Genomic DNA, 16235 nt, shown 5'->3' on the forward strand with positions numbered 1-16235 from the left:
ATCTCACTAATAGTTAATGAGCTGAATCATAAGCACCAAAGAAATCTTGCAGAAGTAGTTTTACAAGTAGAAAGCTAAAGTAACATTTGTAATTGAACTCTCAGTACACCTACCCTTCCCCTTGAACATACATATAAGCTCCAAGCAGCCAAAGTACGGTTCGTTCTGCCCACGGGTCCTGTCCCTGTGCTATTTCAGTAAATTCCCTGTCTTGTACCATACAGTAACTCAAGAATAGCATCTTGACCATAGTACTCAATGATCCCATAACATACTAGTTCTTGGAAAGCTTTTTAAAAATTATTTTTGAAAATTCTTACTTTATTTTTTATTGAGAGAGAAAGACAGAGGGCACAAGTGACTGAAGGTGTGGGGAGGGAGAGAAGGGGAGGGAGGGAGAGGGGGAGGGAGGGAGAGGTGGAGGGAGGGAGGGAGCAGGGCACAAGTTCACCTGAAGTGGGGCATGCGCTCAACTGAAGTAGGTCTTGAGGTCACACCAAATGGGACTCAAATCAACAAACCGTGAGATCCTGACCTTAGCCAAAGTCATATGCTTAAGGGAGTGAGCCACCTAGGTGCCCTGAATTCTTTTTTTCTTTCCTTTAGACATTTACTTATTTTGAGGAAGAATGAGCAGAGAGAGATAATTCCCAAGCATGTTCCAAGCGAAAAGCATACAGCCTGACATGGTCCTCTATCTCATGAACCATGAGATCATGATCTGTACCGACATCAAGAGTTAAGGCTTAACTGAGCAAGCCACCCAGGGGTCCCTCATTGAAAGCTTTTGTTTCAATCATTATTTGTGCTCTATTGTATTTCAGGATTTTAAGACACTCAAACATGCTAATTGTGTGATTTGTCTTTTTCTGAATATCCAAAAAGTAAATACAGGAATATGTCTGTGTCATGACTATGGAGTGAAATAAAAACCTATGGGATGAAGGAGCTCCTGGGTGGCTTAGTCGGTTGAGCGTCTGACTTCCTCTCAGGTCATGATCTCATGGTTTGTGAGTTCAAGCCTCACATCGGGCTCTGTGCTGACAGCTCAGAGCCTGAAGCCTGATTCAGATTCTGTGTCTCCTTCTCTGCTTCTCCCCTGCTCACGCTGTCTCTCTCTCAAATAATAAATAAACATTAAAAAAAAAAAAAACCTATGGGATGAAGGTCTGTTTGATTTAGAACCTCTACTCCCAGAAGTCAATAGCTCTACTACATAAAGGTGAGGGGCTTCATTGCCCAATGGAAACTGATGTGACATGGGCCAAGAGCAAATACTCAAAGTATCTTGAGGACTTTTTGCTGAAAGAGACTTTTTATTAAAGCACAGGGATAGGATCCAGGGGAAGAATTGCAATGTGATTGGGAGGAACCACTGATTATATACTTCTAAGGGGGAGGGGGGAGGGAGCTGTGGGGGAAGCCGAGCTATCCCAGTCTGATGGCAAGGCCCAGGCTGTGGACAGATTGGTGACTGCAAGGCGGCCCACCGACAGTGAAGCTTCTTGTACTCCAGGTTTTAGGTAATTTGGCCTTACTAAAAGTACCTGGGGTATTGTCTGTTGGGGAACTGCCCTCGACAGGCCCCCTGGAAAAAGAACCATTAGGAAATAAAATAAGGTTCTGCAAGAAATTGTGCAGCCCTATATTTAGCCCTTGCCATCCCCTATGGAGACTCCTCTATGTACAGGAAGGATAGCCTCATACATTTGCCAGCAAAGGAGGCCAATAAAGGAGAGACATATGGATTTGAAAGCCTCACTCTGGCAACTAAGGACTGTATCTACAGGCACAAGTCACTCTAACCCTAGTCCCACTTGGCCCCCAGGAGGCATTCCAGATGATGATAATGATTGAACCTAGTAGGTTAAGGTAACAGGATGGTTCATTAGTTCCTAGGTTCATTGTCTCTCTGAGAATCTATGAGGCATGGGTTTCTAAGGCTTTTTTGGCCCCTTCCCCGCACCTCGGATGGAGGCAAACACATTGTTCTTCTGGCTTCAAGTGGTTCAGGAAAAACAACTAGGAGGTCATGTCCCTGTAACTGTTCCACTTGAGGTGTTGAGAGATAGATGACCTTTCATGAAAACAGCAAAGCAAATGCTTTATAGATTATAGATAAACATAGACGCATAATGGAATAATGTAACAAATTAAACAACAATCAAAGGGTATGAGGGAACATTATGAGAAAATCACCATGCTATTTCTTAAAGGTTGATCACACATAGGAACATTTTCAAAATTAGGTAATGTTAGAAAAACATAGATGACGTATGCTACAAGGAAATCACTAGCAAATATAATGCCACGTTTGCTACAATAAATCGGTCAGTTCAACACACTGCTGTTGTCCGTGTCCATTTTTATTTTTTGTTTTTATTTTAGTTTTTTATTTTAGTTTTGTTTTATCTTCACTTTCTCCCCAACGCCATTCATCCTTCAGGAACCCTGGTTGCTGGAGCTGGACTCCAGCAGTTGGGGGTGGGAGGGGGAAGGGGTGGAAATAATAGATGTTTCTAAAGGATTTTTATATGTTAAGGACTTACAGGATACTGGAAGTCTGGCTATTGTCAAGCTAAGGTTGCTTTTGCCTCTATAAAAGCATTAACATTAAAGCAGTTGTGAATTCCTTGAGGAATATCTTCCTCTGCCAGCCTCAAGTATTTGTCAATGGGTTGCAAGTTGTAAGAAAACTTATTTTTATCTGCATTTCTTTTGCCTTTGTTTTCCTCATCAGAAACTACAAAGAAGTGGTTCCTGGGTGGCTCAGGCAGCTAAGGGTCTGACTAGATTTCAGCTCAGGTCAAGGTCTCATGGTTTCATGAGTTCCAGCCTTGAGTCTGGGTCTGCACTGACTCTGTAAAGTCTGCTTGTGATTTGCACACTCTCTTTGCAACTCCCCTGCTCCCGCTCTTTCTCAAAATAAACAAACTTTAAAAAAAAAATACAAGGAAAGAGAAACTAGGAGAAAGAAGGTTCCAATTTAAATGTGATGGTGTCTGGAAATCGCTCAGGGAATCTGCCTAAAATCATTACAACAGATAAGAAGGAAAATATGAACGTTACGGGTGTGGGGGGGGGGTGGGTAATCTGGCAGAAAGCCGAAAGCCAAGTAAAAACAAAAGGTAACATCAACTGTAAGGAAACAAATTGATATCAGTGCCTATAGCTCTGGACATGGGATCACTGGTATGTTCTTGAGACCCACAAACAGTAAATCAGAATATAAACAACTTTGAGGATACAGTGGATTTATACAGACTTCAATCACATATACTTTCCATTTCCTGTAATATCTAGTATATCTTAAATAGAGTATGTTTTCCACATATTAAAAAGCAAGAATTTCTTTTTATAGAATGTTCCAAGTTATTCTGTGCCTCATATCCATCTTGTGTATTTGTGAGTTTTCATAATCCTACTCTACCCAGAGCAGAGAAAGCATTCAGATTAGACCTAAATGGGAACTGTTTTCCTTGAGTGCTATCCCAGAACCAGCAAAAGGACACTTGGATTCAACACCTTCCCCTCTGGATCTGTCACAAAGGGACTATTTTCAATACTTGCAGGAATTTAATTCTAAGTGACAACTGTTGTTGCCCTACTGGAAGCCATGTCGGAGAGAAGGGAGAGAAGTCTATGGGATATGGGGGAGGAGTGTTCTAAAGACATAACCTAGATTATCATTTCTGAAAGGTTAAGTATTAGGTGAAAACATAAAGCAGAACCATCAGAACAAGAAAGAAAGAAAGAAAGAAAGAAAGAAAGAAAGAAAGAAAGAAAGAAAGAAAGAAATCATTGGCTTTTTTTTTTTTTAATTTTCTTTCAGAGAGAGAGTGTATGTGCATGCAAACAGAGGAGAGAAACAGAGAGAGAGAATGGAATCTTAAGCAGGCTCCATGCTCAGCACTAACCCCGATGCAGGGATGGATGGCAGGATCCTGGGATCAGGACCTGAGCTGAAATGAAGAGTCTGATGCTCTCTGAACTGAGCCACAAAGGTGCTTTGCAATTTCTACATGCATGGAATTTCCTGAGAAAAAGACAACTGGGCCTCTAGCCTGGGAAGCAAGGCTTACCTGAGAACAGGCCATTTCTTCTTTCACCTCCTCCATTAAATTTCTTTCTCAGAAGATCTTTGTGGAGAAATCGCGGCTGAATGAGATGTCTTTAAAGCCACCAACACAGCCTCTGCACCTATAAACTGCTCACCTGCAGGCAGCACTTTGAAATGCAAAAAAAAGGCCCAACTTCCAGTCCTTTGTGTCCTGAGCTATTCAGAAACTATGAGCTTCTACTTGGGGACAAATTTCTGAGTTTCCCTTACCTTCTTTCAGGGGGCCTCCCCTCCCACAGATGCCCACAAATTCTGCTTGAGCATAGGAACAGTGTGCTACATGGACCTGACCCTCCCCAACTCCTATGGAGGAGACCCTGTTACCTCCCCTTGAGCAAAAGCCTGCACTCAACTCTCATAAATTAATGGGAAGACTTCCTGCTTAACTCTGGGCCTAAGAATTATGATAGGAAAAGATAGGATTCTGGAAGCAGAAAGGGAAAGATTAGGACATGAGGTCCCTGGGTGGGGAAAAACACATTTTAGAACAAGGCTGGGAGTGTCTAAACACAGCAAACCCCTTCAGGCATAAGGTTTCTTTTAACACTGTAACAAACACTACCTACTCACCCCCAGGTTTCCCTCAAGAGTTTGACTAAAAGACCTAACTAAAAATAAGTAATAGACCCAAGACTTAGAACCCCCAAGAAACACTATGGCCATAAACCACCCCTCATACAATGGAAACACACCAATAAAATGTCCCCTCTCTCTAAACAGAGATTTTCTACCACACTTACTTTCTTATATTCTAATAAATTTTTTCCTGTTGCTCATTTTGTGTCCACCTCTTCATTCTTTGAAGCGAGAAGACCAGGAATCCCGGGTAGTGAGGGAAAAAATCCTGCAACAGAATTCCCTGGAGCACTTCAATAGCACAACACTGTGGTTTCCACCCACTTAGTTGAGGGAATCTGGGGGGGGGCGGAGGGCAGCAGCAATGATCCTTCTTGAAACTCCACACGTGATCCTATTGGGAAGCATTTGGGGAAGTGACCACGCAAAAAACGGTCACCAAGTCTGTGGTTGTTATCCAGATTTAAATCCTTTCCCTCTCCACTGATCAGTTTCTGGAGATTTATACATTCTCCCTCTTTCTGCTTCACAGAGGAAGAGACCCTTCTAAATGGCACTTTCCGGCTTTCCCTTATACATGCAAATGTCTCTTACAAAAGGAAACTATACTTTTATAAGTTTCCTTTGTAAGTACAAAGTCGAACGAAAATCAAAATGGCAGCATTAAACCATCAGCGAGGCTTGTTATTAAACGTATAACTTCTTTTTCCCTTTTGGAAACCCCCCCCCCCCCATGTCTTCTTAGCCTTAAAAAAAAATGTTTTTTAATGTTTATTTATTTGTGTGTGTGAGAGAGAGAAAGAGAGAGAGAGAGAGAGAGAGAGAGAGCGCGCTGGGAAAGAGCAGAGAGGGAGATATGGCTCCAAAACTGACAGCAGAGAGACTGATGTAGGGCTCGAACTCACTGTGAGATCATGACCTAAACCAAAGTAGGATACTTAACTGAGCCACCCAGGCGCCCCTCTTAGCCTTTTTTTTTTTTTTTTTTTTTTTTTTTAATGAGAAATCGAGGACCACACTGAAAACATGATGAACAAGGCTGGTAGGGCATACACAATTCCTGTCAAAACCGGATGGATCCTTTATTTCCCTACACCCCACTGGCCCCTTCCTGGAGGTGGGCTTGCAGTTCTGAAGGCCCTAACCTGCCTCAGCCTCCTCAGCCCCCCAAAGCACGAAAGCTACTCTTTCTCTTTATCTTTATCTCTTTATCTCTTATTTTGACTCTGAAGCACCAAGGTCAGTTTTCAATGGAATGAATGTGTAAGAGAGGAACATATTTTTTCTTAATTTGTTTTCTACTCTTTGGCTAGTTTAATAATTCAACTGACAAGACAGTTGCACAAGAGAAAAAGTATTCTTAATTATAGGAACATCAATTATTTGAGGCTCAAAGACAGGGGATTGATGTTTATGTGCCATTGTGACTTAAGGAGAAGGGGGTAGGGATTCAGAATTTCAAAAAGGGTCAAGTACATTCACAAGAAAAAGGAAAGAGTAAATTTTGCCAAACAAATATTTGCCATGCCAGGCCAGTAGCTCTTTATAAAAAGTTCCTCTCTGGTATTAGCTCTTTTCTCAAAAGAGGTCCCTCATCTAATTTATATTTGGTATAGCAGGCTCAGAAATGGAAGACATCTCCCTTTGCTGCAGCAGAATAATCCTAGAGAAAATTCTGTTTTCACACTGGGTTCCTTCCAGCTTGTCTCTTGGCTCAGGAGGGAGACCCTGAGGAGAAAGCAAACCTGAGGGGAACAGGAACTACTCCCTCAAGCCACAAGGACTGCCCTGAACCAGAAAGACCCCACCCCTGATCGAATCCTAGACAATTACATATTTAATCTGCACTGTCTACCTGCAGGTACCCACTCACTTTTGCCCCCGTTTCCCTTATATAAACCTGTGTCTCCAGCACATTGGAGACAATCTGTGAGACATTAGTCAGCCATCTTCCCAGTGTTGACCTCTCTGAAATAACTTCCTTTCTTAACTCACCACTTCTCATCTCTCTGCCTTTGGATTTTATGTATGTCAAGTGGCTGAACTTGATCTGTTTGGGACCCCAGAGACAGGCGCTCTTGCACCCCTTCCTGCACACCAGGTAGCAGAAGAGAGATGAGTGGTGGCAAAACCAGAATAGGATTTTTGTCAGCAAGGCCAATACTGAGAAGGCAGTGGACTAATGTCTCAAACACGGTCTCCAAACTGCTGAACATTCTTCCAGGTTCATACAAAGAAAATGTAGGACAAAGGGTGGTGGTACATGCAGATGGTGAAGGTCAGGCCGATCACTGCATTGTTGTCAGGGATGTGGGGTCTTGCTCTTTCAGGGCAGTCCCTATTGCTGGGGGGAGAGGGGGGGAGTTTCCTTTCCCATCCTGGGATGCTTTGCCTGCTGGGGCTTCTACAGGAGCTAAAAGATGAGCTGGAAAGGAGTGAATCAGGAAATATAGATGAAGGTCAAAGTGGAGACAGTTGAAGGCACTGCTGGGTCCTCTTTCCATTTCACAACGTCTATGTATATTTATTTTTTAAAACTTGAGTGACCATTAGATGTTCAGAAATGGAAAACAGGGGGCTCAGTGGGTTGGCTCTTGAAGTTACCATGGCATAAATTTGGAGAGTCCACATACACATGGACATTCCAAAGTCAGGCAGGCAAAATGAGGTATAGCTCTCATCCTGAACTAAGGAGAAGGGAGTAGGAGTCTGGGATTTCAAAATAAAGAAATGCATTGACAGGCTGAATAGGAGAGGAGCAGGTGTTTGGTGAAGAGGTTCAGGACAGTCACTCCCATCCCCACCCAGAATGTCCCACTTTGGCATGTGGATTATTCTGAGCTGAAAGTACTTGAAAGCCCCCATGGTCTCAGGGGAAAGGTTTGTTCTTCCCTTCACCATACAGAAGAATCTAAATTGAAGGTCCTTTCCAGAATAAAGGTTATTAATGAATAAATTTTCTCTGAGCGACTCATCTCTATGGTAGGGCAAATGTCTCATCACTAAACTTCTACTCTTCCTATCACCCTGTGAAGTACATTCCTTTCCTTGAAATCCCAGGCACCTACCCCCTTCTCCTCAGTTCAGAATACCTGTATACCTCATTTTGCCTGCCTTAAAATGTCCATGTCTAGGTGGATTCCTTGTACACATGCCATTACACTTGATTTTCTCCTGTTAATCTGTCTTCAGTCAATTAGACCCTTGAAGGGGACATAAATTCTTGCCATGTGACATAGGTAATTAGATGTTTGCTCTGCCATACACATGGATCACTCAGATAAAATTTATCCTGGGTAATAATCCTTGTTTTGGAAAGGGCACACAATTTGGAATCCTGCATGTAGTTAAGGAAGGTACCAAAGTTTCTCTGGAGCCCACAGGGTCTTGACTGCCTCCAGCTCCAAATAATCCTAATATGCCAAAGTGGTACATTCTGGTGGGGCCTGTCCCAACCCCTTTCAAAGCATATTATGTAATGAGAAATTATGAGATTAAGGCACCAAAACATACAGCATTTCCTTCAATGTATCTGACTTGGGGTTTCAGCAAAATATTAGCGCCTACCATTGAGACATGGGAGGAGCAGTGAGCCAAACCTCTGACCTCCTTTAATCTGTTCAGTGAGGGGAGAGCCCAGGGTAGGGCCAGACCTGGAAAAGCTTAACAACAGAGGGTTCTGGATGAGCTGTAGAGGCAGAGGGCTCTAGGCTACTAATCTCCCTGCCTGTGGGATATTGTCAGTTTTGTCTCTCTAAATTTGTCTAACAAAAACTTTGTACAATTCTACTCTACTTAAGTCAGTCCCCTATTTTATGACATGATAAGTGATTTAACAAACACTTAGAGGTTTCTGGGACAATACTATAGTTGGCCCTTGAAACACAGGTTTGAAGTGCATGGCTCTTTCTGCATACAGTTTTTGTTTGCATAAACACAGAATACTGTAAATGTATTTCCTTATGATTTCATTAATATTTCTCTACCTTACTTTTATTGCAAGACTGTGTGTGTGTGTGTGTGTGTGTGTATAAAATACAAAATGTGTAATTGACTATGTTATCTGTAAGGTTTCCAGTCAACAGTTGTCGGTTAAGAATTATGTTTTTGAAGTGTCATAAGTGATACAGGGATTTTTCACCTGTATAGCGGTGTTGGTGCCTCTAACCACTACATCGTTTAAGGGTCAACTACATTTTATTCTTTACAAGGTAAACAAATACAAGTATTACTACTACTAACAACTAGTTTCTTTGTGGATGGCCTTCAGGGGCCACCTTTGTACTCACAAAACCACAGAGAAATGAAGTCATAACCCCCCATAAATCATCCCTTCCTTGCAGTTACCCCAAAACCTTAAATTCAACCATTTAAACATTTGCTCTGTGAGACTGGAAGTCTCTCAATTATAGAGGTCATGGCACTTCATCTGTTTTTCTAATAACCATATTAAATATAAACCATCACTTTCTCTATCAGTTTGCATCTCCAAACCTCCTCAGAGTTTGTCACGGTACCTATAAACACATTTTAATCCTGACAAAAACATCAAATTCCATATTACAGATTAAAAAAACAAAAAACAAAATAAAACAAAACAAACAAACAAAAAACCCCACCAAACCAGGGTTTCTCAAACCTGAATTGTATAAAACTTGGGAAAGAATGAAAAACTGATACAGAGCAAAGGATATTGCAGGGAGATAATGACTATAAATTGCTATTTTGGATAACATCCTTGTGGAGGAAAAAAAAAATAATTGACATTAGTGAAATAATAATTCTGTAATTCTATAATATTAAGGTGCCTTGTTAGTTGTATGTTTTGTCAAAAGTACCAGAGCAATGTCCGACGTCAAGAACAGGGAACAGGATGAGGAGTATATGAGAACTGTGTTCTCTCTGCCACACTTCTGCAATATTAATTTCTTACATAAAAAAATTCACATTAAAATTATAACTTTATAGGGTCCCCTGGACTGCCCAGTCTATTAAGCCCCCGACTCTCTTTTTCAGCTCACTTCATGATTTCACAGTTCAAGAAACAGAGCCCACCCTGGGCTTAAAGGCTTTGTCATAGTCTCTGCACTTGCTGGGTTTCAACCCAAGGATATACACTCTGATGTGAAGGAAAGTCTGAGCAATGGTTAAAGGCTTCAGCAAATTCTTTACGTTTCCAAGGTTTCTTCCCAGTATGAATTATCTGATACCCATGAAGGCATCAACTCCAGGTATAGACTTTGCCACATTCTTTACATTTGTAAGGTTTTTCTCCAGTATAAACTCTATGATGTGAAAAAAATGTAAGTACTGGTGAAGGGCTTTGCCACATTCTTTACATATGTAAGGTTTTTTCTCAGGTTGGAAACTTTTTTTTTAATGTTTATTTATTTTTGAAGGAGTGAGAGACAGTGTGCGTGGGGGAGGGGCAGAGAGAGACACAGAATCTGAAGCAGGCCCCAGGCTCTGAGCTGTCAGCACAGAGCCCGATGCGGGGCTCGAACTCACAGACTGCGAGATCATGACCTGAGCAGAAGACGGACTCTCAACTGACGGAGCCACCCAGGTGCCCCTCAGGTTGAAAACTCTTGAGCAAGTTGTGAAGGCTGCTTAAAAACTTTGCCACATTTACTACATTTCTAAGTGTTCTCTCCAGTCAGGAAACAATGACATTTAATAAAGTTTGAGCTTTGATGGAAGACTTCCCCAGATTTATTTATTTTATACTCATTCCCTAGAAACTGAATGCTCTGTTTATTAGGATTTGATGCACAGTTAACCTTTTTCCCAGATTCATTTCATTAAGTTGTCTCCATGGTAAACACCTTGGTAGTTATTGAAGACAGAGTCCTCACTAAAGATCTTCCCTAATTCACAACATGTGAAAAGTTGTTCCAAACTCAGTATTATGTGATCTTATTGAACAGCAATGCTTGGATAAAGACCTTCTCATAATTATCAAAATTAGAGACTTTGGAACAAAGAGGTATTATTTATTGGTGAAACAATAAAAAACCCTCAAAAAGAATACCTCAAACTGATCATATTTAGAAATTTTATCTTCACTTTTAATTTTCGAGAAATCAGAAATGTCGGAATAATTGATCCAATCCTATATTTGAAATGGTTGCAATGGTTACTTTTGGCATGTACTTGGTGACTTTCTAGATTTTTCAAATTTCCTGTCAGAGCATATACATGTTTAGAAAATGGACTTGGGTCTTTGTATTCATAAAGACATTGTTCCACAAAGATAGCTGTCTTAAAGTGGAATTCCCCCAAATGTTTTATATCTTCAAACTTTTTTTAATGTGTGTGTGTGTTTGTTTGTTTGTTTGTGTATGTATGTATGTATGTATGTATGTATGTATGTATGTATGTATTTAGGAAGCTAAGGCATAAAGAGAGGAAGAGAGAGAATCCAAGGAGGCTCCACACTTTCAGTGCACAGCTTAACACAGGGTTCGAATCATAAACCATGAGATCATGACCTGAGTCAAAACCAAGAGCGATACTTAACTGACTGATCCCACCAGGTGCCCCTCATCAATCTCTTTAGGCAGTAAGGATTTCATTGTGGGTAAATGCCCAGTTTGGTTCTATCCATCATGATACTCCTTCTGCTCTTCCTTCTCCCCTTCACCTTCCCAATCTTTCATTAACTGTGAATTCTCAAAAGTCACATATCTTCCCAATAGCACCTCATGGAAAGAATCTCCTTTGCCTGTCTTTGTCAACAAGCCCAAGGCATAACTGAAAGATACCAAATAAATGATCCCACAACTGCACTTGCATCAATATACAGTAAGGTGCTAATGCAAAAACTTAATACACATCACCAGACAGCAGACTTGAGAAATAGGAGGCACAGAGACTTTGCTCCCCCAAGGAGAAACAGACTGACCAAATTGCCTTTTCAAGTGACCCAGAATCCAGTTGGGAGAACAAAGCACTTCCAGGCAAGGACAAACTGAAAAAGACTCACATCAAAGAGGAAAGAAAAGTTAGTGACACTTTCCCCCAATAGCTCTTCTAGTACTCTACCTAGTACTCCATGGCAAGATTATGAGAAAATGCTCAACTCTGTGCAAGAAATAAGACATGAGTGACCTGTGTAAAGATCTGGCTCTTTTGTAGCTACCTGAGGGGACTGGATCCTGTCATACAGGACACTGAGGGCTCAAGGAATGGAAGCATATTATGAAAGCATTATGCTGGCTGCTCAGAAAAAAAGCTGAGTATTTCTTCAAACACCAGAGACTGCAGAACTTAAACCAAACAACAGGAGACAGAGGTGAATCATGTGCTCTAAATAAGACCCAACACACACTTTCTTAACTGGGTAATTACAAAAGCTCATACTTTATACATCCTCAGAATATGTTTCATAGGACCCAGGATTTACTAGCACAGCTTTTATTTGTGTTCTCCTTTACAAGGCAAGTTCATAAAGCCTGGGACCAGAGGCTGGGTTTTAAATTCCCAATTCTCAGTGAAAGATCATAAGGCATAGCAAGAAACAGAAAAATGTGTTCCAATTGAAGGAATGAAGTAAAGCTCCAAAACTTACCATAAATTTATACATAACTATTCATTACCTGACAAAGAACTCAAATTAATCATCATAACCATGCATATGGAGAATGAAGAGAGAACAAATGGGGAACTAAATGATATCAGAAAAACTATGTATGGCCAAAATAAAATTCAAACTAACAGAAAGTATGCAAAACAATGAAACAAAATTAGGAGCTAAAGAGTCCAGTAAATACATTTTAAAGACCAGTAAAAAGGGGGTGCACGACTGGTTCAGTTGGTACAGCATGCAACGTTTGATCTCAGGGTTCTGGGTTTGAGCCCCATGTTGGGTATAGAGATTACTTTAAAAAATTATATGTTAAAAAAAAAATAGTAGGGGCACCTGGGTGGCTCAGTCGGTTAAGCGGCTGACCTCTGCTCAGGTCATGATCTCCTGGTCCGTGAGTTTGAGTCCCACATCGGGCCCTGTGCTGACAGCTCAGAGCCTGGAGCCTGTTTCAGATTGTGTGTCTCCCTCTCTCTCTGCCTCTCCCCCGTTCATGCTCTGTGTCTCTCTGTCTCAAAAATAAATAAACATTATTTTTTTAAAATAGTAAAGGGTTAACAAAAGTCTTAATCAGAAAAAAAAAAAATCAGAGAACTTAAAGGTCACTTGTTTTAAATTGTCCACTGAAGGACCAAAGCAAAAACAAACACACAAAAATTAACAAAGGACAGAGTCCAATGAACTTTTGGAACACTAACAAGTGAACCAATATACATATTAAGACGACCCCATATGAGAGGAGAGTGAAATGGAACAGAGAGCTTACATGAAAAACTAATGGCTCATAATTCCCATATTTGTGGAAAGAAAAAAGCCAGAAGCTCAGTGAATTTTTATGCAGGATAAATGCCAAGTCTTAAATTTATATCTTAAATTATAGTGACACACTATAATTAACTTATCATAAATCAGAGGTGAACAGAAAACTTTGAAACACTATGAGGAAAGCAACTGATCTTGTCCAACAGATCCAGTGTAAGATACTAGCAGTTTCCCCACATACCTTGTAGGAAGCAGTGCATAGGATAATATATTCAAGTACTGAAATATCAAAAAATATCAACCAAGGGGTGCCTTGGTGGCTCAGTCAGGTAAGTGTCCAGCTACAGGTCAGGCCATTATATCAAGGTTCCCAAGATTGAGCTCCATTGTCAGACTCTGTGCTGACAGCTCAGAGCCTGGAGCCTGCTTCAGATTCTGTGTCCCCCTCTCTGTCTGCCCCTCCCCCACTCATGCTCTGTCTCTCTCTCTCTCTCTCTCAAAAATAAATAAACGTTAAAAAAAAAAAAAGAAAGAAATGGAGAAAGGAAGACTTTCTCAGGAAAAACCACTAGAAGTTTAGCAGTAAACTGGCTCTATAAGAAACATTAAAGGGAGAGTCTTGTTAAAATACGATTCTAAAAGTAACTGAAGTGTAATGAACATATAAAACTCTGCTCAATATATTTAAACCAATATAGAAACCTGGAGTTCATAATGAGGAACCAAAAATAAGTTTTATTTCTGTGACAGAGTATTTTAAACAAATAATAAAAGCATAAAAATCACAAACCCATGTCATAGAGTATACAACATAAAAAGCAGAATTTAGGATATTGGTAAGACAAAGTAGGTGCAGTGGTGAACATGATATGTCTGAGAGATTTTAAGTCCTTCTCATGGTAACCACAAAGAAAATTCCTATAGAATACAGAAAGCAGATGAGAATGTCATGAAAGCATATTATTACAAACATCAAAGAAACAAAATGGGATACAGGAAGAGAAGAAATGTGTCATAAAATAGCCACAACAAGTACAGAAAACTATTTAAAAAATGGCAATAGTAGTGGTTCCCTTTCAGTAATACTTTGATTGTAAATACATGAAAGTGTCCCAATGAAAAGATATAGATTGGCTGACAGTAACAACAAACTCCTACAATCTCTTGTCTATAAGAGATTCACCATAGATCTAAGATCACACACAGGATTCAAGTAAAAGTATGTAAAAAGACATTGCGTGCTAATGGGAGCCAAAAGACAGCATTGGTGTGTCTATACCAATACCAAATGACTAATGCCAAACAAATACACATTAAAGGTTAAAAATTTTCATGACAGAGGCTCCTGTGTGGCACAGTTGGGTAAGTGTCCATCTCTTGGTTTCTGTTCAGGTCATGATCTCATGGTTCGTGGGTTTGAGCCCTGCCTAGGGTTCCACACTAACAGTGTAGAACCTGCTCAGGATTCTGTCTCTCTTCTGCTCTCTGCCCCTCCCCTGTTCTCTTCCTCTCTCCTTTTCTCTCAAAATAAATAAACTTAAAAAAATATTTTAAAAAGTATTTAAAAAAATTTTTAAATGTCATGACAGAAAAAGGACATAATATAAAGACTTGAAATTACAGGACACTATAACAATTATAATTATGTGGGAACCTAACATCAAGATCCCATACAGGTGAAGTACAAATGACAGAATTGAAGCAAGAAATAAACAGCATCATAAGAGTAGCAGAGGTCAACACTCCAGTTTAACTGGATAGAAGGACCACATTCAACTTCAGTAAGAAGCACCCTGAAGCAACATTACAGACCAATTTCATATAACAAACATAAACAGATTGCTCCACCAAGGAAGAATATATTACACAATAATCTCCATTGAACATTGATCATCCTGTATAGATGATAGTATACAAAACCAGTGTTAAGAAATTTGGAAAGATTAAAATCATACAAGCATGTTTTTTGGCCACCATGGAATGAAACTAAGTTTTAAGAACAGATGGAAAATTGGAAATTCTACAAACATTTAGAAACTGAACAATATGCTCTTAAACAATCAATGAGTCAAAAGATATTGAAGAAAAGGACCAGAAAATGCCTTGAGCCAAGTGAAATGACACACAATATACTCAAACATATGGAATTGAAAGAAAGTAATTCTAAGGAAATAGTGGAGTGAATAGGCAACCTGTGAAATGGAAGGAAAGTTTTTACAGAGCATTTAGAGCATAAGGAGTTAATATCCAGAATATAGAAAGAACTTGTGCACCAACAACCAAAAAGCAAATAACACGATTTAAATTTGGAGGGAGGATAGAATGAGCACCATCCAGTGATGATATACAAGTGGCCAACCATATGAAAGAGACTCAAAACCATTATTCCTTAGAGAAATACAAATCTGACCACAGTGGGTTATCACATTACACCACTTCACATCCCACTATTAAACAAATAAAAACAACACATGTTGGAAAAGATGTGGAGAAATTGGAACCTTTATGCACTGCTAGAGGAAATGGAAATGATGCAACCACAATGGAAAACAAGATGAGAGTTTGAGAAAAAAAATTTCAATGGTATTATCATAAAATCCAGCATCCCACTTGTGGGAATATAACCAGAAGAATTCAAAGTGGGGTCTCCAAGAGAGGTCTTATTCAGAAAAGCCAGTAACAGGAGAAAGCAACAGAAATGTCCATGGGTGCATGAATAAAGAAAATGTAGCATATACACACAATGAAATAATATTCAGCTTTGAAAGAAAGAACACATCTCGTCACATTATACAACATGGCTAAAATGTGATGACATTACACTAAGTGAAATAAATGAGTCAAAGAGACAGATACACTGATTTCACTTACTTAATGTAATGTAGTGAATCTCATGAAGAAAGAAAGGAAGGAAAGGACAGAAGGAGAAAGGAAGAAGATGCACTTGGGGCTTAGAATACATACAAATGTGGAAGTGGCTGTTTAACAGGTACTGAGTTTCAGTTTTGCAAGATGAGAAAATTCCAGAGACTGGTTTTGCAACAACATAAATATACTTAACACTACATTTTAAAATGGCCAAAATGGTAAATTTCATGGCATATGTTTCAACCACAATTAAGAGTAAACCATAAAACTTAAAGTTGATACAAAATTATGAGTTTAAAAAAATTACCTTCAATGGGGCACCTG

At 39.8% G+C, this 16235-nt stretch overlaps 1 protein-coding gene and 1 pseudogene across 1 annotated transcript in view; both read right to left on the bottom strand.

Moving 5' to 3' along the window:
• Window positions 1-6912, bottom strand: part of LOC122208823 (putative zinc finger protein 730) — a 15981-nt gene extending 9069 nt beyond the window's left edge. Inside the window, exon 1 of the mRNA XM_042920281.1 lies at window positions 6742-6912. Within this exon, the coding sequence (XP_042776215.1) occupies window positions 6742-6912 (171 nt within the window). The remainder of the gene's footprint in view (window positions 1-6741) is intronic.
• A 72-nt stretch (window positions 6913-6984) lies between these two features.
• The window catches only part of LOC122208824, a 47480-nt pseudogene continuing 38229 nt past the window's right edge, over window positions 6985-16235 (bottom strand).

The sequence above is a fragment of the Panthera leo genome, chromosome E2 (assembly GCF_018350215.1).
Source record: "Panthera leo isolate Ple1 chromosome E2, P.leo_Ple1_pat1.1, whole genome shotgun sequence".
Lineage (NCBI taxonomy): Eukaryota > Metazoa > Chordata > Mammalia > Carnivora > Felidae > Panthera > Panthera leo.